Raw genomic sequence first — 25,703 nt, 5'->3', positions numbered from 1 at the left:
GACTTAGGTAGGTCTTCTGGATACCCTGCTACAGCTTCTACATCAGCACTTGCTGCATTACCTTGCACTTTTATTTACTGAAATGGCTTCTTCCCTTAAATCCCTTGAAACAACTCCTGCTAGAATTAATTGCTTCTCTCATTTCCTACCAGTGTTCCTATTTTAGGAAAGAGTCATTAGTGTCGCCTTCAGCCTTCTTAGAATCGAAGAGAGTTGGGGTCTGGCTCTGGATTCGGCCTTGCATTAAGAGAATGTTGTGGCTGGTTTGATCTTCTATCCAGACCACTAAAACTTTATTCATATCAGCAATAGGATTGTTTTGCTTTCTTATCATTGGTGTGTTCCCTGGAGTAGCACCTTTAATTTCCTTCAAGAACTTTTCCGTTGCATTCACAACTTGGCTAACTGTTCGGCAACTTTTGGCCTATCTCGGCTTTCATCATGCCTTCCTCACTGAGTTTAGGTCATTTCTAGCTTTTGATTTAAAGTGAGAGACATGTGCCTCTTCCTGTCACTTGAACACTTGGAGGCTTTGGTAGGGTTATTAATTGGCCTAATTTCAACACATTGTGTCTCAGGGAACCAGAGAGGCCCGAGGAGAGGGAGAGAGATGAGGGGAAGGGCTGGTTGGTAGAGCAGTCAGAACATAACACATTTATCAGTCACGTTTGCTGTTTTATATGGGTACAGTTTGTGGCACCTTACGACAATTACAATAGTAACATCAAATATCATTTGTCACAGATTGCCATAATAAATCTAATAATAATGAAAACATTTGAAATAGTGCAAGAATTACCAAGATGTGACCCGGAGACCTGAAGTGAGCAAATGCTGTTGCAAAAACAGCACTGATGGACTTGCTCGATGCAGGGCTGCCACAGACCTTCAGTTTGTTAAAAACAAAAGCAAAAACAAAAACCACTGTATCTGCGGAACATAATAAAGCAAAGTGCAGTAAAACAAGATATGCCTGTAGTGCAAAAATAATCTCTGCATAAATTATCTAAGAAGAACTGCTGACTAGATCATGAAGACTATCACTTATCTAGTTAAGAGAGGGCCTTGACAGAAGTCAGGAATTATATAACTGCTCTGATCAAGCCAGTTCTTCCTGTTTAGAAAGGGTACTCCCTTTTCTTATAAAAATGTTAACCATTTTTTTCTATTTAATCTGCTGAAAGCCTTTCCTAATCCATCCGAGTCCAGTGGCATGTTCTGGTCTGCCACTTATGTCTCTATTAAAGCTATAAAATATTAGTAACAGTTGTCAGAATTTCACCTTCAATTAAACTCCCTGAGTCCTATCTGCCCTGGAGCCCTCCTTGCCTTTAAGCCTACTTCCAGCTAATGGTGGATCTGGTTAACAGGTGCAGGGCAGAGCCAGACCGGGATGGTGGACAGGAGAGACTCGTCTTCTAGAAGTTGGGTTGGAGTCTCAGCTGTATGATCTTACATAGGTCATTTCATTTCTCTGTGCTTTAGTTTTCTTGTCCAGAACATGAGAGCAACAGCATCCTCTCCAGAGAACGATTGTGAGGTTTAAGTGAGGTAATTATGCAAAATGTCACACAGGTCCTGTGCCTGGCAATAGTAGGTGCCTGTAAAGGTCGAGGTCTTGCCCTTCTTTCTCAGGCAATAGGGAGAGGACTGAGCTAAATGACTCCCAGAGGCTGCATCTAGCGCTAGCCATCTGCTTCTGGGAGAGCAAGTGAGTATAGGGTGCAGGGAAAACAAAGGAAAAAATACTGACTTACTACGATTCAAAGATCTCTGTGAAATCATTTCAGACCATGGAAAATACAGTGAAAACAAACAAACACCAAGAAGGCAGGAAATGAACGTCACCTTGACCGTTTGGTCCTGAGAACCGGAAAACTAAAAAATTCAGTTTCCTCAGCTGCTTCCAGGAAGGGTTAGGAGAACAATGTTTGATTAGCCTGACAATGATCTTTAATATTGATGCAGAGCAAGCATGGCTTAACCAGACCAAAAAAAAAATTTAAGTGTTAATTTTACATACGTATTTACTTTTTCATGATGGAAGATCAGGGCAAGGAAATGAAACGCCAACCCAGTGTGTCCCCAACAAGATCTGAGTTCCTTCGCCTACTCCACACTCAGAGTGGGAGGATTGGCCGTCAACATGTATAGAGTGCCCAGCTCTGTGAAGCCTTGGTCTGTACGATCCTGCTGACATGTACTGAAACTACAGTTGACCATCCTGAGTTATGGAGGGGACACTGGAGCCCAATGTCTGCATGTCTCTGCTCCCTGTTTACCTGCCACCCCTGTTGCTGAACCCAAACCTGACAAATCAGGAAGGTCGCCAGAAGGTTGGGAGTCTAGTTTCCCATGCAAGGATAAAATAGCCCTCTCCTGTTTTGAAATGAACAAGATGAAGCTTATTCATCACGTTATCAGGCTTGCTGACCGTGTTGCAGCCACCAACTTTCACGGCCATTTGGCCACAGGCTGAGAGATACACTACTGGGGCTCCGCAGGCCCAAAGCAGGGATGCTCAAGAATCCTTCAGTTGTCTACTGTCTGTGGAAATCCGGAAAATACCACTGCTGGTAATCAGGCTCCTTCCATCATTTTCTTGCACCGGCGTCACTTGTAGGGGAGCAAAAAAACATGACTGGAAGGTAAAGACAAAATGGATGGTTGGGTTACTCTTATGAGGTGTCCTCTGACAGATAAGATGAATCGCGCCAGGTCAGCACTATGCCTGTGACAGAGTGAGGGAAGAGCCTTTGGAACACTCTCAAGAGTTTGAAAAATGCCATAATTACACTCCTTGACTTTTGGATGGATCATAATAATAACTGCCATTTATTGAATTTTTAAAATGGGCCAAGCACTACATCAGATGCTTTTACACGTATTAGCTTATTTAATCTCCACAGTAACACTATTAAGTAGATGCTGTTTTCCTCATGTTCTGGTTTGTTTCTGGTTAATGACTCTTCCCCACCCCTGACATTCTCTCCCTACCTACTACAAGCTCCCAAGAAGAAGAATGCATTAAAGCTTATCATTTGCCTCCCCACGACACCATCATGCCAGTGTCATCTGGCCCTGTGTGTCTTTGTTTCCAGTATTTACCACGAGACGCCAAACCCTGAAGATAGAGTTTCACCTGGACATAACAGCTCTGTGAGATTATGATCTGTCTCAAGCTCCTGCCCCTCCCTAACCCCCCAAACCCTTTCATTAGCCCTCAGTAACTTACAGTCATCCACAAAATCTGCCTCTTCTTTCCTGCCTCTTGCTCTGGTGTCTCTTTTCCTCAGAAGACCACACCACTTCATCACATATTTACTTACAAGTCACCTCCTCCCAGCTCTTACTTGACCTCCATATCTCCTCTTTCCTTAGCCTGCTCTGTTGTATGTTCACACATGCATCTGTTATTTTCTGTCTACCCACTGGAACGTTCACTTTGTGAAGTCAGGGACTTTTGTTCATCAGTACATTCCTAATACCCAGAATAGTACCTGGCATGTTATCTTTGCTCAATAAATACTTCTTGAATGAAGTAATCCATAATTGAGGAAACTGAGCCATGGAATGGATAAGCAGTTTGTCCCTGGTCACACTGCTGTGAAACAGCCAACCCATGTCTGTGTGATCGTAAATCCCTGGCCCATAAGCACCATATTGTCCAGCCTCTTGATGGATTATGTGAATGCAACATAAACAAGAATATTCTGACTGAACTGGAGTAATCAGTGTCAATATAGGGAACTTAACTGGAGAAGATCCTACAGGATGAAAATTTACTGTTGTTTTTTTGTTGCAATGTGCGATATTGTGATTTAGAAGAAAAGCATGTTTATGGCCATTCAGGTGACCCAAAATATATTTCTCGTATATATTTGGTCTTAATCCACAGTTCCTGACTCAAAGCTCCTCTAAAGCCCTTAGAATTTCCTAAGTGATGAGAGCAGTAAAGGTTTTATTTGGAGAGTCCTTAAGATGGGGGCTGGTTGCCAGTGTAGCCAACCGTGTGATTAGAGGGTTAGCACTTTAAGTGCCAACCCCCCTCCCAACCTTCAGAGAGGGGACAGAGGCTGGAGGTACATTCAGTCACCAGTGGCCAATGATATAGTCAATCATGACTGTGTAAGGAAACCTCCACAAAAACCCGAGAAGACAGGGTTCAGAGAGCTTCTAGGTTAGTGAACACATGGCGATTTGGGGAGAATGGCAAGTTCCAAGAGGGCATGGAAGCTCCACATGCCCTTTTCCCATACCTTGCCCTGTGTATCTCCTCATCTGGCTGTTGATTCATATCCCTTAACATCCTTTGTAATAAATCAGTAATCTAGCGAGTAAATGGCTTTTTCTGGGTTCTGTGAGCTATTCTAGCAAATTAATTGAACTCAAGCAAGGGATTGTGGGAACCTCTGATTTAGAACCATTCAGGCAGAAGTACCAGTAACAACATGGGCTTGTGGTATCCTGAGTTCGAGCAGGTAGCTGGAGCCTCCAGTTTGTAGCCTGTCAGCCAGAAGCACAGATACCATCCTGGGTGTGTGACTGGTATCTGAAGTGAAGGGTGGACTTACAGGACTGAGCCCTTTACCTTTGGAATCTGATTCTGTCTCTGTGTAGGTAGTGTCAGAATTGAGTTAAATTGTAAGACACCCGGCTGGTATCTAGATCACTGTTGGTGTGGGGAAGCCTACACACACACACACACACACACACACACACAAAACACACACATGTTGGAATTTGGTCCAGGAACCTAATTTACATTAGGAACAGTTTTTTTGAGTTGTCACCAAGCGAAGTGCAAGTAATTGATAATTTGAGGAGCCAGCAATAAAATCAGTATCCTTACAACATGAGCACATTAGCCTAGATAAAAAGCAATTTATTAAATTTACCTTTTTAAAAGAAGATGAAAGCAAGATCATGACCTGAGTCGAAGTCGGACGCTTAGCCGACTAAGCCACCCAGGTGCCCCAGGAATGATTTTTTAATGGCAAAGAAGGAGAAATTAAAGATAGTGTAAAGGATGTCAATTTTTCATTGAAATACTGTTCATACATTTGTTGTATTAGTTTTAGGCATACATCGTAGTCATTCCATATGTCTATAAATTAAGTTGTACTTAACCACAAGTGTAGCTATCATGTGAAAGCACACAACAGTATTGCTATAGGATTGACTCTATGCCATTGGCTGTACCTTGTATCCCTAGGACTTACTCATTCCGTACCTGGAAGCCGGTATCTCTCTCTCAATGGTGTCAATTCTTTATCTAACCTAAGTATTTTGGTGGTAAACACAATTACCTCTTGCTCAGCATGTGTAAATTGGCGGTCTATTTTTCTGTGAACACTGCTTAAAGCATCATTACAAATGATGTCATTACATTAATAAGTTCGGTTTCATTCTTCACTCACAAAAAAAAAAGAAGAAAATGAAAGCTATACCTGTGTCAAGAGAAGCTAGGAAGTATCCAGGTAGACTATAGCACGTTCATGCTGCAAAGCAGTGAATGCCTGTGTGGCACATGGAATGGAAGCAGTGATGGAATTGGAAAAGTAGACCTCAGAATGCTACATACACAATGATGACAACTCTGAAAATTCTGTGTGTTAGCAGTGGAATTGTAAGAGACCTTAAGGTTCATAAATAGCTGTTGATTCTAGTGTTTAGGATTCATTTGGTTATTTCACATTATTTTTGATATTTAGATGTTTCTGTTTAACTGTTAATACTCAGATGATCAAATATCCATAAAAAAGAAGAAATGCAATGTACCACATTGTGAGCCAAGGAATATGTCATCCCATCTGCTACTCATCCTTTTCCTTCCTGCCGTCCACTTCCACTGGTCGTGGACACTCAGCACTGCCTTTCCTCAGGCTTCACCCGAGCTTTCTGGTCCCCTGACTAACCTCTACATGTTACAGACCACCTGCTCTCCAACTGCATTTTCTTCCTCCCTCCCTTGATTATTCACAGATGCTTCTCCCTCCAGTTTTCAGAGCTGTTTCCTCACCGCTCTTGCCCTCCTCCTCTGTGGCTGAGGTCTTTCACCTCCCCTTCCCATACTGGAGTACTTGCTCACCTGGCCCTTCCTGTGGCATTGCCCTCATCCATGTCTCACTGTGTCTGCTCCCTGTGCTTCGGTGCTCTTAGCCCTGCCAGCGCAAATGTTGTTTCTGCCCTGACATGATCCATTCCTCGTCTGACTCTGCATTTGCTACTCTGCGTCTTTGTTCTTCCCATACCAGTACAGATTCTTGGTAAATATACTCTGGCTGGGGCACCTGGGTGGCTCAGTCGGTTAAGCATCTGAAACTTGGTTTCGGCTCAGGTCATGATTTCACAGTTCAGGGGTTCGAGCCCCACATCAGGCTCTGCACTGATGGTGCAGAGCCTGCTTGGGATTTTCTGTCTCCTCTCTTTCTGCCTCTCTCTCTCTCAAAATAAATAAACTTAAAAAAAAATTTGTTTAATCCACTCTGGCTAATTGAAATAGGAAAAGAATTTAGTGAAAGGCTATTGAAAGCTAAAATTATGTGATTTATAAGAAATATATTATTTGGTCATTTGAATGAATGAATGAAATGAATATATTTCTCATATGTATTTAGTCTTGGTCCAAGATTTCCAGCTCAAGGCTCCTAAAACCCTTGGAATTTCCTGTGATAGGGCAATGAATGAGTCTTGTGTTATAGTAATGAAGGTGACTTTCGGGTCCTAGTTGCCAGGAGGACCAACCCTGTGATTAGAAAGTTGGAACTTTCAAGTTCCCCCCAAACCCCATCTCGGGGGAGGGAAGAAGGGCTGGAGGTTGAATCAGCCAATGGCCAGTGACTTAGTCATGACTATATAGTAAAGTCCCCATAAACACCCAAAAGGACTGGGTTCAGAGAACTTCTGGGTTGGTGGATACTTGGAGATTGGGGACAGTGGCGTGCTATACCTCCCCCTTCCTCTGACTATTCACGTCCTTTAATAAATTGGTAAACATAAATGTTTCCCTGAGTTCTGTGAGCTGCTCTAGGAAATTAAAAGAACCTACTGAGGAAGTCATTCTAACTTCCAGGCTATAGCCTGTCAATCAGAAATACAGGTTTAATAGCCTGGGGCTTGTGACTGATGTCTGAAGTAGGGAGTGAGGAGCATTCTCCTAGGACTGGTCCTTAAACTTGTGGATGCTGGTACTATCCCCAGATAACGTCAAAATTGAGTTGAATTCTCAGTCATGCTGCTGATATCCGAGAATTGCTTGGTACTGTGTGTAGGGACACCATCCACACTCCTCCCCCCTACACACACACACACACACACACACACACACACACACACACACACTTTGGAATTGGGTCTGGGAACCTTAAAAGAAGAGCTCTCAGAATTACTGAGAAAGCCAGTGAGGTCGGACTAGAAAACATGGAGGGACAAGATGGGAGCAGAACAGTTAGGGCCATGGCCAAAATTCCATGGCCACAGACCTGGTTTGGGAAGACACTTCTGCCACTACTACTGGAGAGTGAACACTGTACCTGCCACTGTGAGTACTGGACAGGAGTCTCTTCAATGGCAGCTTTGTCACAGAAACCGTTTCTTCTCCAGAGTTGCTTTTCTACACCCCTGGCTTTTGGTCAGATCTAGACAGAAACATCTGGTCAAGTCACTGGCCCGTCCACGAGCTGCTGAGGGGACCTAGAAAGGAGTCTCACTTAGGCCATGAGAGCTGGGCTCTGCTTGCTGCCACAGTTCATACGGTAAGAAATTGTTCAAACAGATTCTAGGCAGGAACAAAACCCAAAACACCACATGGCCCATTCCCAATTCATGACAGTTGTTTTAATAAACTTTCTGCAACTTCCTTAAGTCCTTGAAGCTGTTTCTTCTAACCTCTCCCTCAGCAAGAACTCTGGAACGTAGTTCAATCCAAAATTAAAACATTAGGGGTCACAGATATCTATACAAAGGCATCAAACAGCATGATTTAGAACAGAAAGAAAAGGAGTCAATCTAAATTTCTAACAGGGAAGAGTTAATTGAATTATGAGCTAGCCATAGAATTTAATGACATAGGCAGTCATTAAAAATTATGGAATTTTGGGGCGCCTGGGTGGCGCAGTCGGTTAAGCGTCCGACTTCAGCCAGGTCACGATCTCGCGGTCCGTGAGTTCGAGCCCCGCGTCGGGCTCTGGGCTGATGGCTCAGAGCCTGGAGCCTGTTTCCGATTCTGTGTCTCCCTCTCTCTCTGCCCCTCCCCTGTTCATGCTCTGTCTCTCTCTGTCCCAAAAATAATAAAATAAACGTTGAAAAAAAAATTATGGAATTTTAAAGACTTTTTATAACACACAAAACTATAGCTAACCAGAATTCTACAATATTTATATATAAGCTCTCACAATTATGTATGTGCATATGTGATCCTATTTTCTAGTAAAATATAAATGTTTATATAAAGACATTCACTGAAAGAGAATACACCAAAATTTAACAGATTGATGAGATTGGAAAGGTTACTTTTTTTCTTTATGCTTTTCGTGGTTTACACAATGAGCTGAAAATTATTAGCATTTAAAAGAAAATCCACTGGGAGCAAACTTCCAGTGGCATCATTCTTATCCTTTGTCGTGTTCTCAAAAAATACAATTTTTCCCAAACCAACCTCAAAAATACTCAGAATTCTAACTCTTTTCTCCTGGTGTTGAAAGAACTCACTCTTTTCTGTAGAGTAAGTTCCTGCCTCACCACCAGTTCCACTGATCTTTATGTTCACATATAGATCATTCATTCCATTCTATAAACCTTTTCCCCAGCCTGCTTCATTCACCCAGCTCCTACTGGAGCTCTCTTCCCCTTTGGGCTCCCTCTTCTCCTGCCCTGTATTTTAGCCCAAAGATTCACTGGAATAGCTATCCCTGAGGTGTCCATTACTCTTCTCTTGGCCAAATCTGATGATCTTTATCTTTGTAGCTTTCTTGGCTATAAGAAACATTGATTCGTTATCTTTGACACACTTTGGGTCATAGGCTAAGTCAGGTGACCTTGTGGGTTTCTTATTTTTCTAAAATAAGAAGATGCTCTCTTAAGCACTTTATCTGACTTTGCTTCCTGTTAAGCCTTATATCTATGACGTTTTTCTCCCTGTGTCTCTGGACTATTCCTCCACCTCCGTGTTTGCTCCCTCCCGCATCTTCTCCATTTACCTGTCTACAAAGTGAAACCAGTATCCTAATAAACAGGACTGTTGATTTTGAAACCTGTGACCTCCACAGAGACTACCTGCTTAAGCCAGCTCAGCTTTGACAGTGGCCTCTAGTTCTCCAGCTTTATCCATGACCCTGGAAGCTCTGCAGAACCTTCCCTGCAGCTCTGTCCCTGCCATTCACGAGCTGTCTCCAGCCTCCACCTCCACCAGCAAGAAGCTGTTTGAAAGCCTAGCTTTCAGGCAGGTACCTCAGAGTCAGACTCTGCTTTTCTGCCCATTCCCTGCACTTGCAGCCCTAGTTGGGCTCCCCATCTGGCTTTTAATCTCTCCTTCACGTGCTCCCTGTTGGATCGCTCTCAGCTTCATGGTCTCTTACCTTCAAAACAATCCAGACCCCAAAGGTCTTGGCCCACATTGTGTGTATGGAGTTCCCACTAGGCCAGGAGTTGAGTTCAGACTCCCCAAATTAACTATATTTCTTCATACATGCCAGTGTTAAGTTTCAGCCAACAGGACTTGGGCCTGTGGTGACCCACATCTACAGAGCAACAATCCTTTTGTAACCATTGATCCTTGATCCAGCTCATCTACCCTCATGACTTTATATTAGCCCTGACCTCTTTCTGTTTTCTTGACCTATAACTTGTATTATCCTTAGTACATCTTTTGGATTTTCTGCTCTCAGAGAAAGTTTATTTATTGGCTCGTTAATTCATCTAGCAGGCACATGTTGAACACTTAACAGTTGGCACTACAACTAGTCAGAGGCTAGTCAGGGAGTTAGACAAAATCAAGGGCTACGTCAATTAGTACACTTTTTATTACTAGTGACAGAAGTCCTGATTCATGCTGTCTTAAGTAAAAATGGAATGTATTCCCTCACATACCTGGCAAGTCTAGAGATAGATCTGGTTTCCTTCAGGCACAGCTGGATTCATGGATCATAAATGCTACCTTTGGGACCTGGCCTGTCTTCATCTCTCAGTTCTGCTCTGTTCTGCTTTGTGATGGCTTCATTCTCAGGGTAGCAAGAGAAGTGTTAACAGTGCCAGGCCTACATCCTCCAAGGTTTTCGTATAGCAGAAAAGTCACTGCTCTCTCAGCAGCCCCAACAAATGTCCCGCTCCATCTTGTGGTTTTCTCACTGGATTAGGTGCTCTTCCCTGAACAAGTGACTTCTGTCAGGGGAATTTGATGCCAGGACTGGTCAGACTGGAGTCATATGTCCTCTCCTTATAGTTGGTTATGGAGTCTACCCAAGCACTTAAGTTGAGAGAGAGAGAGAGAAATACAGTACAATGGTTCCCTGAAGAAAAGGCAAGTGGATGTGGGATGATTTTCTAAAAAGCTGTCAGTTACAGATGAATGGATAAAGAAGGTGTGGTTTATATATACAATGGAATACTACTTGGCGATGAGAAAGAATGAAATCTGGCCATTTGCGGCACCGTGATGGAACTGGAGGGTATTATGCTAAGTGAAATAAGTCAAGCAGAGAAAGACAGATACCATATGTTTTCACTCATATGTAGATCCTGAGAAACTTAACAGAAGACAATGGGGGAGGGGAAGAGAGGAAAAAAAGTTACAGAGAGAGAAGGAGGCAAACCTTAAGAGACTCTTAAATACTGAGAACAAACTGAGGGTTGATGGGAGATGGGGGAGAGGGGAAAGTGGGTGATGGGCATTGAGGAGGGCACCTGTTGGGATGAACACTGAGTGTTGTATGGAAACCAACTTGACAATAAATTATATTTAATATAAAAAAAGCTGTCAGTTACAGCCTTTATGTTTATGGTAAGTGTGTATGATAGAGTTACAAATGGAGTTGAGTGTAGCAAATGGAGCATTCCACTCTATATACAATGGGCAAAGGATTCCCCCCCTCCTTTACCCCTTCACTCCTTCCTTTGAGCAAAATTTAGTGAGTGCCTTTTGTTGTTCCAGGTGTAGAACATAGATGGTCCTAGAAGTTGCCCATGAGGAGCTTACAAAGTAGAAAGGAGGAAAGACAATAAAAGCAATGCCCCCATATTTCTTGAGAATGTCCATTTTAAGAAATAGAAATATGAAGAGTATTTCTGTGTTTTTTTAAAAAGACAAGATCAACCATTATATTGTTTAACATCTTTTTTACTTAAAATTCTGTTTTGTTCAATGCTTGGAATAAGTCTTTCTGATATGCTTCGTTAAACAGTGGAAACTCCACAGTCCACAGTTTTTTAATTGTCTTGCCTAGGCTTCTGTAAAATGCAGGGTCAAAACCTGTGCTTAATTAAAAGTAGCTTTCCTTCGCCAAAGTTTTCCTCAAGATGAATTTGCCATTTTTAAAATTTTTTTTTAATGTTTATTTATTTCTGAGACAGAGAGACAGAGCATGAGTGGGGGAGGGGCAGAGAGAGAGGGAGACACAGAATCCAAAGTAGGCTACAGGCTCCGAGCTGTCAGCACAGAGACTGATGCGGGGCTCGAACTCACAGACCGCAAGTTCATGACCTGAGCCGAAGTCGGATGCTTAACCAACTGAGCCACCCAGGTGCCCCATGCCATTTTTTTAAGTACTTGATTTATGGTTTTGTGGTTTTATCGTATCGAGGACTTCGATAGTAAGGTGCCTCAAAATAGAAATAGAGCACAGAGATAAACAAATGAATACCTTTAATTTCTACTTTTAGCTTAACAATCTCTATTTCTGATCTGTAGCAGGTTGTTAATGCATCTCCCACCAATGGCCAGTCATTTCCCTGCCTGTATACAGACATTTCCATCAGAACATTCACAGTTTGTATGTTCAGGTAGTGAAATGAACACACATGGATATGTACATTTGTTTCAAAGGCAACGAACGTGAAAATATTTTTGTGACATTGAAGACCCAACAAGCAATCTTTACATTATTTTTTAGCTGTAGGTTTTATTTTGTTCAGTTCCATGGAAAAAAAGATTGAGAAATGCAACACAAATAAGCCAAGGATCAGGGAATACATTAATGCAGTGGTTCTCAACTAGAGACATTTGGCAATGCCTGGAGACATTCTTGATTGTCTTGCCTACTGGAATCTTGTGGGTAGAGGCCAGGGGTGCTGTTAAACATCCTACAATGTGCAGGACAGGCCACCACAATGAAAAATTATCCTGTCCAAAATGTCAGTAATGCCACTGTTGAGAAACCTTGCATCAATAGGATTTTTAGAATTCTGAACTCTGAAAGGATTCAGAACAATCTTGTAATTTAGGCATAAGACAAAACTAGAGGCGAATTAGAGTCATAGAATTAGAAGAATCCTGGAGCTGACAGGGAAAGTCATTGAGTCCACTCTCCCTGTACATATGGTAACCGAGTCCCAGGTAAAAAGTGACTGAAGCAGTAGACGTCCTCCACTCCTCAACATGCGATCAGGCAACTTGCCAAATCTCTCTGTGCCTCAGTTTCCTATTCTGCAAAAAGGGACAATAAAACTTGCCTCAAATGATTGCTGTGAGGAGTAATTAAAATAATGTGTGTGGACTGTTTAGTACAGTACCTGGCCACAGTGAGTTGTTGATAAAGAGTGGCAGTGAGAGCCTAGGTGGTGATTCTCGTTACTGTCCCAACAGTAAAGAGACAGTAATTGAACCCTGTTCAGTTCAACACTGTTGAACAGGGTTGTACCCTGTTCCCGACTCTCAGTCCCATGTTCTTCCTATTACAGTGTCTTCAGGGTCTGTGAAGAAAAAGTTATAAGGGCAACTCAATAGGGATCAAAGAAGATTGGTCTGGAGAGCAGCTTAGTAGCTGGTAATTCAAGAAAAACTAAACAAAAACTCTTCATAAAGACAGGGGATAGGTAGGTAGCCACTTTAAGGAAGGCATAAAAAAGATTGGTTCCCACCTGAAACAGGCTACCTTCTCTCTTCCCAAAGTCCTGTGGATGGTGTGTCAGGTGGGCTTGCCTCCAGGAAGGGCGGAGCCTAGATCAGATAACTTATCAAACCCTGAGAGCCCTGACCGAGTCTTACAGCCCTGGCAGAATGTCCGTCCAGTCCATCGTCTATCGGGACAGTCTCTGAAATGCCGAGATGGTCAGACAGTATATCTGGAGACACTTTCAACTCTAAGATTCTCTGATGTCTGATAAGTTTTGTGGACTATGTGCTGGAAAGATCATGTGACATGGTAGATAATGCCCAGCAGGCACGTGTAGACAGCCACAAATCTCCTGTTTTATGATTTGTGGAGTAAAAAAAAAATGCTTTATTAGGCTTTGCTAAGTAAATACGGGCACATGATTACAATGCTGTGCAAAACAATTTTTCTCAGAAAATAATAATAAATTATCTTACTGACAATTCCATGAAATAGGCTTCCTCTCATTTTCCTAAAAGTCTTCTAAAAAGTCTTTGCAGTTGCTCTAGGAGTTGGATTTCTGTTTCTCTTGTTACTTTTGCCAAATAACAATTGTTATTTCTAAATTGTTTTTAACCGGTGGCTTTTTATAAAAATTAGCAAAATTCAAAAGCATCAAAATCTCTGGACCACAAACACAGATTAAATTCTCGTGGGGGGAAAAAAAACCTCATTCATTTAGTAGCCTTCTCTCAAATATCCCCTTTGTTGGCCTGGACTCCTAAAATGGTTATATATACCCCACAAAAATACCCTACATAGTCATTTAAAGACATTTTCTTCTACATCTTACATGTCAATGCTCCAACCGTTATAAAGATTATTTTAGAAAATCAACAAGAACAAGTTGGTACATGAGAAAATAGTGACTCGTAGCTGACTTTATCTGTCTTCTGTGTATTTGTGTGACCCGCAAGCAATTGGAGAAGAGCAACACAACACAGTGGATCCTGGCTGAGCATCAGGCACTGTGCTAGACACCCTGTGGTAGCAGAGAAGTTAAGTTGTTTGCCTGGAGCCACACAGCTGGTAAGCAGGAGAGCCAGCACGGAGCCCTGTCTACTCCTATGTGCATGGGGTTTGCTGCACACTAGATCTTGATAAGGAATAATTCAAGGCTTAGAATAATAAAAAGTCTCCTCTAAGATGTGACTGTTTTTAACTTTAAATGCCTCATTTAGATTAGTATTCTGTATGTTAATTTGACCTTCAACTTTTTTTTTTTTTTTAAGGTGTTGTGTAATGGACCAGGAACGTGTGTTCCTGTCTGCGTATCTGCCCTTCTCCTTGGGATACTAGGAATAAAGAAAGTGATCATTGTCTATGTTGAAAGCATCTGCCGAGTAGAACATTTATCCCTGTCCGGAAAGATTCTGTTTCACCTCTCCGATTACTTCATTGTTCAGTGGCCGGCTCTTAAGGAGAAGTATCCCAAGTCGGTGTACCTCGGGCGAATTGTCTGACAAATGACAACTTTCTTCTCTAGAATTTTGCAGTCAAACATATTTATCATAATTGGGGGAGAGAAAAACTACATGTTTATTATAAAGGTTTCTGAAGGTCCTGAGAATTATTGGTGGTGAGGAGTAAAAAATGTGTAACTCAGTAAAGAAACTGAGGGTGCTCTTATAAAACAAACGTTTATAAATCATTAAGTATTTATGCTTCTGGGCACCAAATTTCTTTTCTTTTCTGTCACTACCTGCAAGTTATCTGCTGACTTGACTTAGTAATATTTTTCCTACAACTAAATATAGAATTAGTATGATTAGTAACATTTCCTGTTCTGCAGCTCTTTGTTTTGTTTTGTTTTGTTTACAATATTCTGCATTGTAGCAGAGAAAGATATTTCTTAGTTTTTGTTCAGATACAACAGGCTTTATTTCCTGTATGGAAGCAGTAAAGTCCCTAGTGAATCCTTTCAGTATAAAGGAAGCAGTTATATTAAATGGGCTTCATGACAATTTGCATTCCACAGGCTTCCAGAACCGTGAGCATACACCAGTACCTTTTTTTATTCTTTGGTTTTGCTTTGTGAGTAGTTGCCCTGAATCCAGAATATCTTTTGAAATGTCTTGTTTAATTGTTAAAATAAATTAAAAGGTGACTACTGTCATAGTAATAAAAACATGATTCTATGTTTCAGGAATCCAAACTCAAAACATTTTTTTCCTTTGTATTTTGTATTTGTTTATGTTAAGTTTATTTATCTATTTAGAATGTGTGTGCAAGCACATGAGTAGGGAAGGGGCGGGGTGGGGGTAGAGAATGAGAGAATCCAAAGCAAGCTTTACACCGTCATCCCAGAGCCCAATAAGGGTTTTGAACTCATGAACTGTGAGATCATGACTGGAGCCGAAATCAAGAGTCGGACACTAAACCACCCAACCCCTGAAACTCAAAAACATTTTTACAAATGTTCAAGTGGAGGGGTGCCTGGGTGGCTCAGTCGGTTAAGCGTCCGACTTCGGCTCAGGTCATGATCTCGCGGTTCATGAGTTCGAGCCCTGCGTCAGGCTCTGTGCTGACAGCTCAGAGCCTGGAGCCTGCTTCGGATTCTGTGTCTCCCTCTCTTTCTGCCCCTCCCCCACTTGTGCTCTGTCTCTATCAAAAATAAATAAATGTAAAAAAAAAATTTTTTTTTTAATGTTCAATTGGGACCCCCTGGGTGGCTCACTTAGTTAAGCGTCTGACTCTTGATCTCAGCTCAGGTCTTGATTTCAGGGTTGTGAGTTCAAGCCCCACATTGGGCTACATGCTGGGCATAGAGCCTACTTAAAAAAAAAAAAAAGGGGCGCCTGGGTGGCGCAGTCGGTTAAGCGTCCGACTTCAGCCAGGTCACGATCTCGCGGTTCGTGAGTTCGAGCCCCGCGTCGGGCTCTGGGCTGATGGCTCAGAGCCTGGAGCCTGTTTCCGATTCTGTGTCTCCCTCTCTCTCTGCCCCTCCCCTGTTCATGCTCTGTCTCTCTCTGTCCCAAAAATAAATAAACGTTGAAAAAAAAAAAAAAAAAAAAATTTAAAAAAAAAAAAAAAAAAAAAATGCTTTAGTAAGCTCACATTGTCATGGCTGTAACCGTCCCTGGCATTTTGGGATGTTTAGGCTTGGCAGAGTATATTTAAAAAAAATTTTTTTGTTTAACGTTTATTTATTATTGAGAGACACAGAGCATGAGCAGGGGAGGGGTCGAGAGATGGAGAGACACAGAATCTGAAGCAGGCTCCAGGCTCTGAGCTGTTGCAGAGCCCGACGCGGGGCTCAAACTCACAAACCGCAAATCCATGACCTGAGCTGAAGTCGGACGCTTAACCGACTAAGCCACCCAGGCACCCCTTGGCAGAGTGTAGTTTTACTAAGCATTTAGGTAAGTTCTTGCTGGCCAGGTATTCTTCTAAGCACTTGTCAAATATTAACTCATTTAATCCTAATAACAACTCAATGAGGTAGGGACTATTACTATCCCCCTTTTACAGGTGACTTGTCTAAAATCACATGACCAGAGGGGCGCCTGGGTGGCTCTGTCGGTTGGGTGTCCGACTTCGGCTCAGGTCATGATCTCGCGGTCCGTGAGTTCGAGCCCTGCGTCGGGCTCTGTGCTGACAGCTCAGAGCCTGGAGCCTGTTTCAGATTCTGTGTCTCCCTCTCTCTGACCCTCCCCCGTTCATGCTCTGTCTCTCTCTGTCTCAAAAATGAATAAACGTTAAAAAAAATAAAATAAAGTAAAATCACATGACCAGATTCAAGCCTAGGGCAGCCTAGCTTGAGAGCAAAGCCAGTTTCATGAGCATGTGGCCTGTGCAGCCACATAGGGACCCACACTCAGGAGGGCCCTGCACTTGGGTTAGTACTCTGCTGTCACTCTCAAATGCATATGGGACAAAGGACCCATGTTTTATTTTGCACTGGACACCACCAGTTATTTAGTTGGTCCTGCTTGAGAATCTGTGACAACACGCAGCACAGAGCCTGGCCTGGTGGCTCCTCAGCGAACAGACATTCCATTCCCCCTTCAAGCTCTCGCCTTTAACAAGGCAACAGACAGTGAGAAGAGCTCTTGTAGTGTTCGAGTTTTTATTTTTCCCTTTTAAATCTGCTTAATAAGGATGATGTAAACCTAATAAGGAAATTAATGAAGAGATCGACTGTCAGTGAAAATAGGCATGAGTACCTGAGATGCCATGAAATTAAAATGCTGAGGCTGATCCAGCCTTTACTGTTCTCTCGGAACATCTCTGGGTAAAGTAGGAGCGTCTGTCATCAGGACATTTTCCTAGGTGTTTGGCTGAGAAAACTCTCAGAATAAGGATGGTATTTTGCCACAGGTCAGCCTAGTGGTAGTTCATTGTGTGCCTTGACTTTACTCATCAAATCTCAGGTGCTGTCCCTGCTTCCATTGATGGAAAGGCCTAGAATGTCAGATGAAATAAGCCTCTACTTTTCTAGACAGAAAGTGATCTTTTTAGGGATAATAGCATGTATATTTCTTCACCTTTGAATTTTTTTTCTGCACTTTGTTTAAGTGGCCCTAGGTAAATAAGTGAAATTGGACCGTTTCCAGGTCAGTTAATGCCTGTCAGTGTGCCAGTGCAGCTTCCCCTGGGTCCCCACAGGTAATCCTGCTGCAGAGAATCCCGTCAGGCCATGGAGAGTTGTAGAAAAGATGCCATAATTTTTTCCAGCATTGTATGTCCCAGATGTTTTGCAGAGCCTTAACCTAGACCGTGGTTAGCCTGGAATGTCAGAGAAAGAATCTCGTGTGTGTGTTATCACTAAAAATTTAGGAAAATCTTCCTGGGTTCTGACTACTGTGGACACATTCAGAGTGAGGTTGGCTCGGCTCCAGATTACATGGTCTGGTGTGTGTTGTGTTGGTGTTATGGCTAACTCAGGTCCTCAAGGTCACGTTTGCAAAGGGGCCTGGTTTGAGATGATAGTGGGGGCACAGCTTCCTTGCTGTGTCTTTCTGTGACATTAAAAAACAGTGCTGTAGTCTCGACTCAAACTGAGGATCAGGACCTAGCTTGTCTTTTCTGATTTCTCTTGAAACACTCTGGAATGTACCTCTTACTGGAAGAGACTGTTCATGAAAAATTAATTGCATCAGTGTTTAAATGAGAGACAAGGAAACCACACATCCTGCCCACACCTACTTCCCTGGAAGATTTTTATCTACAGTTCAGTTGTCCTAAAGGGTCTCAGCAGTTTGCCAGGGCAGAAAGTCTGACTGTTTCAAATAGGACATCCAAAAGTCATCACAGAAAGCTTTAGCCAGGAACTTAGAGTGCTGTGAAACCGTGTCAACAAGAGGAATGTTGTGCCATTTTAGACTGAAGAGCAAGACTGCTAGGAAGGAGATGACCCTCGCTTTCCCTCATAAAAGCAACTTAAAACATGGTGTTTATTTGGCCTTCCAAAGATAGATTCAAACTGGGAAATGTACTACCCCCTTACTGTGCAGTTCCTTAGATTGAATCAGTGCTTTATTTCTTCTGAAAAGCCCCATCTCACCAAAAGGAGTTTGACAGCAATGTATTAAGCCTCTTTTATCCACAATAAGAACATCTTTGTGAGTGTTAAAGAATACTGTCCTCGTCCATACAGTTCAGTATTTGGGGCCAGGTGGAGTTTCTTCCCCATGATTTTCAGCTCTGTCCAGCAGTGAGCAGACACCCAGATTTTCTTGTCTGCCCTGAACTTTCTTCTGTTCAGCCTGTCACTCTAGCACTCTAAAGACAAATTATCTACACTTATGTTCTTGCTGCCAACTCACTTTATTTTTTTTAACATTTATTTATTTTGAGAGAGAGTGTGTGTGTGTGCATGTGGGAGTATGAGCAGGGGAGGGGCAGAGAGAGGGAGAGAGAGAATCCCAAGCAGATTCTGCACTGTGTGCAGAGCCCGAGGTGGGACTCAATCTCATGAGATGACCTGAGCCAGAACCAACTGAGCCACCCAGGTGCCCCTTGCTGCCAGCTCACTTTCAACGTGGATTAGATATAGCTCTCCCTTTTCCCTCCAGAGTGGTTAACGGATCCTAGCCTCCGCCCTATCTCTCAAGCAACAAACTTTGGAATCATTTTTGTTTTCTACTCTCTTTCCTTAATCCATATGTAACTGGTTGCCCTTCCCCCCGCCCGCCGCTTTCTATTAATATCCCCAGAATTTTCCCTTGTCTTTCTGTCCTCTTGGCTCCTTGTCATCTGAATTCACCTATTTAATCTGCCTTTGGACTAGTTCACATCCACCCTTTCCTCTTCAGTCCCATGGTCACAACCTAAGCTAACTCTTCAACATAAATTCCTCATTTTATTAGCACATTTGTTGAGGAACTGAGGCATGGAGAGATTAAGTACCTTATCCAAGATTTTATACCTAGAAAGTTGCAGAGCTGGGATTTGAACCAAGGCGCTCTAGCTCCAGCCAAACTTACCTTAACAGCTAGGTTAGGTTTAAAAAAAAAAAAAAAAAAAAAAATTGCTAGGAGTGCCTGGGTGGCTCAGTCAGTTAAGTCATCTGACTCTTGATTTCACCTCAGGTCATGATTTCACAGAAGGTTTGTGAGTTTGAGTCCTGCATCACGCTCTGCACTGAGAGTGTGGAGCCCGCCTGGGTTTCTCTCTCTCTTTCTCTCTCTCTCTGCCCCTCCCCCACTCACACCCACATGCCCCCTCAAAATAAATAAACTTAAAAATAATAATAAAAAGGCTAGAAAGGAAAGGAATAGGGTGCTGTGATGGAGGAGAAGGTATTGGGTGCTCTAGCAAGGGATATCAGGGAAGGCCTCTCTAAGAAGCACATTTTAGCTGAGATCTGAAGGATAAGCCTTGAATACTTGTCCTCCTTCCACTTCCCCTCCCAACTTACTCCCCACAAACTTTTCCCCACCTCCCACAGCCTTGTTTTAGCAACTTGTTCTCTAAACACCTCTGTGACATAGCCACCCATGCCTAAGACTAGCCCTGAGCTACAAACCATCATATTGCAATACCTTGTACTTAGAAACGTGCTCCACTCTTGGTCACACGTGCCACAGTTTTGGACAAAATGTAGGCACTGACCAAACATAAATTCTCATACCTACAGACTTGGTCTAGACCTACTTAGTACAGCTCTTCTAGACCAGTATTCTCAAACTTTTTGGTCTCAGGACATCATTACACCCTTGAAAACTATTAAAGACCCCAACAAACTTTTGTTTATGGGGGATATATTTGTCACCATTTACTGCATTAGAAATTAAGACAGGGAAACTTTTTATTTTTTTATTTTTATTTTTTTTAATTTTTTTTTTTAACGTTTTTATTTATTTTTGAGACAGAGAGACAGAGAATGAACAGAGAGAGAGGGAGACACAGAATCAGAAGCAGGCTCCAGGCTCTGAGCCATCAGCCCAGAGCCCGACGCGGGGCTCGAACTCATGGACCATGAGATCGTGACCTGAGCTGAAGTCGGACGCTCAACCGACTGAGCCACCCAGGCGCCCCCAGGGAAACTTTTTAAACACAAGAATACACAAGGACACATTCTGTTAGCCATCAGAGCAATGATATCCTCACACATCGTGTAGCATCTAGAAAACTAAAATCAGGAGAGAATGAGCAGGAAAAAGGAAAATGACATCTTTGTATTATTATGAAAAAAGTTTTGACCTCCCAGGCCCCTGAAAAGGTCTTGAGGACCCCCTGGGGGTCTCTGGGCTACATTTTAAGAACGGTTGCTCTACACAATGGCCTATCAATAACTTCCATCTCCTCTACCAGCCTTTAGTCAATGATCCATCTCTGTTACTAGTTTTTTTTTAAGTATTTTTTTTAATGTTTATTATTTTGAGAGAGAGACAGAATGCAAGTGGGGGAGGGAGGGACAGAGAAAGAGGGAGACAGAATCTAAAGCAGGCTCCAGGCTCTGGCACAGAGCCCGATGCGGGGCTCAAACCCGTGAACCACGAGATCATGACCTGAGCCGAAGTCGGACATTTAACCAGCTGAGCTACCCAGGCACCCCAGTGTACTAGTTTTCTATTGCTGGGTAACAAATTGCCTTGTATTTAGCGGCTTAAAACAACACCCATTATCCCACTGTTCTGTAGGTTAGAAATCCAGGCAGGGCATAACTTCTTCTCTACTCAGAGTCTCATGAGGTTTTAGTCAAGGAGACAGCCGGGCAGAGTTCTGATCTGGAGCTCTGGACCTTCTTCCAAGCTCATTCAGGTTGCTGCTGGCAGAGTTCATTTCCTAGCAGTTGTAGGACTCATGGTGACCTGTTCCGTAAAGACCAGAGAGAGAGTCTATATTGCTGCTGGTCTCTTTGGAGGACTCATGTGACTGGGTCAGGCACACATAGGATAATCTCCCGTGTAATTAACTCCAAATTAACTGCTGAGGGACCATAATTACATCTGTAGAGTCCCTTTTGCCATGTTAATGAAACATAATCAGGGAAGCGATATCTCATGATATTATTCATAGACCCCGCCCATACTTGGGGATTATAAGGGTGTAGATGCCATGGTCTGGAATTTTGGCAGCCGTGTGAGAATTCTGCCAACCACAGCCTGCCAGAGGTTTTTTGTTTTGTTTTGTTTTGGGAAGAAAAAATGTTTTTCAAACCTGTCACTTAAACTACTTAATTCCTACCTTAGTATCCATGTTTTCTCTTTTTTTTTTTTAACACAGGAAATGCATGTCTTCCAAACTGCATCACTTTTCTAGCAATTTATTTTGTGCCTTGGTTTGTTTTGCCATCAGATAGGCATAATGATGGTCCCTGCTTACAGACTTGTGTGCACCAAACTAAGGTGGTACATGTGCTGCCTTTACCACAGAGCCTGGCACACAAGAAGCCCTCAATAACTCCACGTAACCAAGGTGACTTCCATGGTACGTAAGTGGCCTGAAGGAAGGGTGTCCTTAAACAAAGTGTAACCACCATTTCCCACTCTCTAGGATGGCTATTAAAAACGTTTTAAGCAGAAAATAACAAGGATCGCCAAGGACGTGGGGAAATTGAAACCCTCGTATGTTGTTGGTGGGGATATAGGATGGTTCAGCAGCTGTGGAAAACAGTTTAGGCATTCCTTAAAAACTTAAACATAGGGGCACCTGGGTGGCTCAGTCAGTTGGGTGTCTGACTTCAGGTCACGATCTCACAGTCCGTTGAGTTTGAGCCCTGCATTGGGCTCTGGGCTCACAGCAGAGCCTGGGGCCTGCTTCAGATTCTGTGTCTCCCTCTCTCTCTCTCTGCCCTCCCCTGCTCATGCTCTGTATCTCTCTGTCTCAAAAATGAATAAAAACATTTTTAAAAAAGTTAAAAAAAGTTAAACATAAAGTTGCTGTATGACCCAGCGGTTCTACACCCAGGTATATACCGCCAGAGAATTGAAAATATACATTCACACAAAAACTTGTACACAGATGTTCATATTGGCATTACGTAATAGGAAAAAAGCAGAAACAACCCAAAGGTCCCCTGAGCAATGACAGATTAACAAAATGTGGTATGTCCATACAAGGGAATATTACTTGGTCACAAAAAGGAGTGAAATACTAATACATAACCTGCTACAACATGGATAAATGAACCATGAAAACATGCTCAGTGAAAGAAGCAGCCACAAAAGGCCACATATCCTACCACTCCCTTTACATGAAATGTCCAAAGTAGACAAATCCACAGACGGAAAGCAAATTCATTGTTGTCAGGGGCTGTGGAAGGGAGCAGTGGAGGGAACTCCTAATGGATATGGGATTTCTTTTTAGGGTCATGAAAATGTTCCAGAAGTAGATAGTGGTTATGGTTGTACACCTCTGTGACTATACCAAAAAGTACTGAATCATATGCACACTTTAAATGGGTGAATTTTATGGTATGTGAATTATTTCTCAAAAAACATTATTTTTCAGTCAGTAGTCAAGGAATCTATCCATATATATAGATATTTGTGGGTGTGCATGCAGATAAAAAAAGACCAAACAGAAAAGTAAGCACAGCAGCCAGGAAGCTGCCACAGGGAGTGTTTTTGTTTATTGTGATTCCAGCTCTGCCCACGGCCAGAGACTAAACAAAGACTGAAGGTGCTGGAGACAAAGCATGGCTTTGGGGAAAAGCTGAGTAAGGACTGGATGAAATAGCATAGTGAGGGGGCCCAGAGGAAGAAGATGGTCTCAGCATGAAATAACTCCTTCCCCAACCTCCTCACTAAAGACGCCCCATTATACAGCCTCACAACCAGCCAAGAGCCAAGATGACTGAGTAATTGTGTTGTCAAAGTCAGCCATCCACGTGTTCTTCTGCAGAATGACCTTGACTTCCCCGTCAAGAGGTAGAGTCCAGTGGCGCTCCCTTTGAATCTAAACTGGCCTGAGTGATTTGTTCAGCCACTAGAATGCAGCAAGAGTAGGAAGTGATGTTCTGACTTGGTCTTGAAATGCTTGCCCTCTGGATGCTCCACCTTGGGATGTCCTCTCGGTATCCAGCCATCATGCTCCGAGAAGCCCAAGCCACACGCAGAGACCACGTGGGAGTGTTCCGGTTCCCAGTCGCCTCCAAGTACAGACTTGGAGTCATCTTGATCCAAAGTACTAGACGTGTGAGGAGAGAAGCCTCCAGATGATTCCAGCCCACCATTTTCGTCACTCCATGACTCTCTAGTCCTCCCAGCTGAGGCTTAAACACTGGAAGAGAGAAGAGGCCCCGCTGTGCCCTGTGAATTTCTGACCCACAGAGTCCATGAACGAGATGAACTGGTTGCTGTTTTCTGCCACTAAATTTTGAAGGATTTGTTACAAAGCAAGAGGTAATTGGAACAATAACCTCTCAGAAGGAGCCAGTCCTTCCAAAGTTTGGTTACTTTGGCTTAATATTAGGAGAGGAAACGATTTCTTGCCCCCAAGGCAAAAGGAAGAAAATGTATTTCTACACCATGGATAGGAAAAGGCTTTTTTTCAAAACCCTTGCTCCTTGGCCTGCATGTAGCAGTGAAACAGAAACCAATGAATTCTTTTAAATCTTTTAACCATATGCAGATGAATAAGCAAATGGTTGGACTTGGTTCCTAATCTCTTTTCCTTCCCTGAATACCTTTTTTTTCCACTCTAATAAACTTTAGCATTTAAACAGAAGTCATGTGTCACATATATGACGATTAACAGCAAGAATGTAGAAAACGAGATAGTTGCTGAGCACAAAAACTTAATTAATAGCCAAGCCATTCAACCGAAAATAAGAACAGTGTTTCTGGCAGGGAAATGTGAAATCTTTTTTCTAACTTGGTATTCTTCCCCCCACCCTCACCCCCCACCCCTGAGTCTTTTTAGGGTAATGATTTAAAATTCAGTGCCTACACAGATAACTTTTTTTTAAGTTTTCAGTTGAACCCTAGTGATTGAAGCGCAATAATCTTTCGAAGGCATTGACTAGGGCCACCCTCCCCGCCCAGGGAGACCCAGGGATTTGCAAAAGCCCAGAATATGCAAACTGAGACTTGTGCAGGAACCAAATGGAAGGAAAGCTGAACAGCAGCAGGGGGGATGAAGGAGTCTGGAACTGAGACCATCTTCTCTCTGAAAAAAAGGGAAAAGCAGTTTCATTCTTCAAATAAAAGGGAAAGAAAACAAGACTTTTATGGTAATACCATATACAGAGTTGGCAGAAATTCGGCAAGGAATAAAAAGTATCCAAAATGGTCCCTTATTCAGTTCCCACCAGGCAACCCAATGAAAAGAGGCTACATTTTCAAGCTGATAAGCCTGAATTCTCTGGATGTGTAACCGTGCAAGGCCTCTAGAAAGGCCCAAGCTTTGGTCCGTTGACTCCCCTGCAGAACAGGCTGAATCTGAAGTGGCCAGATGAAGAGAGAGCTTATAACGTTCGCCAAAAATCTTAGAGAAAACAAATTACTGGATTTATGGTTGAAATGATAGAAGCTCTGAGATTTGATTCAGAACTCATCTCCAGGATAGGGAAAGAAGGAGAGTTTATGGATAAAACAGGATTAGCTGTACATAATTACTGCAGAAACTGGGGACAGTGGATGCATGGAGCATGATACACCAAACTCATCATGTTATTCCCTCTACTTTCCTATGTGTTTAAACATTTCCATAATGAAAAGTTTTAAAAATATAAATCATGAGGGGGCATCTGGATGACTCAGTCAGTTAAGTGGGTGACTCTTGATCTCAGCTCAGGTCTTGATCTCAGGGCCGTGAGCTCAAGCCCTGTGTTGGGCTCCTTGCTGGGCTTGAAACCTACAAAATAAAATAAAAATAAAAATAAATAAATAAAATAAATAAATAAAATAAAATATCATGTGAGAAATCTACAGATGCTAAAAAGTCAAAGAAGGTATTATTAGAGATAAAATGAAACAAACCAGGGTTTACAATGAGAACAAGAAAGGAAATTTCAAAATTACTTTTAGTTCATATTTAACTCACAAAAAAGAAATTCAGTCAGTCTACAGATCTGATACCTGAACCAGCATAGGTTTTTCTGACTTAAAGTATTCACTCCTGGGCCTTTCAATACACTGCTTTCAAGTACAAAATGTCACCTTCTTTATCCGTGTACTTCTCATCATTCGGTAAATATTTGTCATGTTCCAACATCAACATGGA

General features: G+C 42.5%; 1 protein-coding gene across 1 annotated transcript in view; it reads left to right on the top strand.

Moving 5' to 3' along the window:
- The window catches only part of ALG14 (ALG14 UDP-N-acetylglucosaminyltransferase subunit), a 102,213-nt gene extending 86,963 nt beyond the window's left edge, over positions 1-15,250 (top strand). Inside the window, exon 4 of the mRNA XM_025912581.2 lies at positions 14,321-15,250. Coding sequence (XP_025768366.1) covers positions 14,321-14,551 — 231 coding nt within the window. The 3' untranslated portion in view covers positions 14,552-15,250. The remainder of the gene's footprint in view (positions 1-14,320) is intronic.
- The last annotated feature ends 10,453 nt before the right edge of the window (positions 15,251-25,703 follow it).

This window comes from Puma concolor, chromosome C1 (genome assembly GCF_028749965.1).
Source record: "Puma concolor isolate L17-30 chromosome C1, mPumCon1.1.hap2, whole genome shotgun sequence".
NCBI lineage: Eukaryota > Metazoa > Chordata > Mammalia > Carnivora > Felidae > Puma > Puma concolor.
This window is presented reverse-complemented; position numbering and strand designations above follow the sequence as displayed.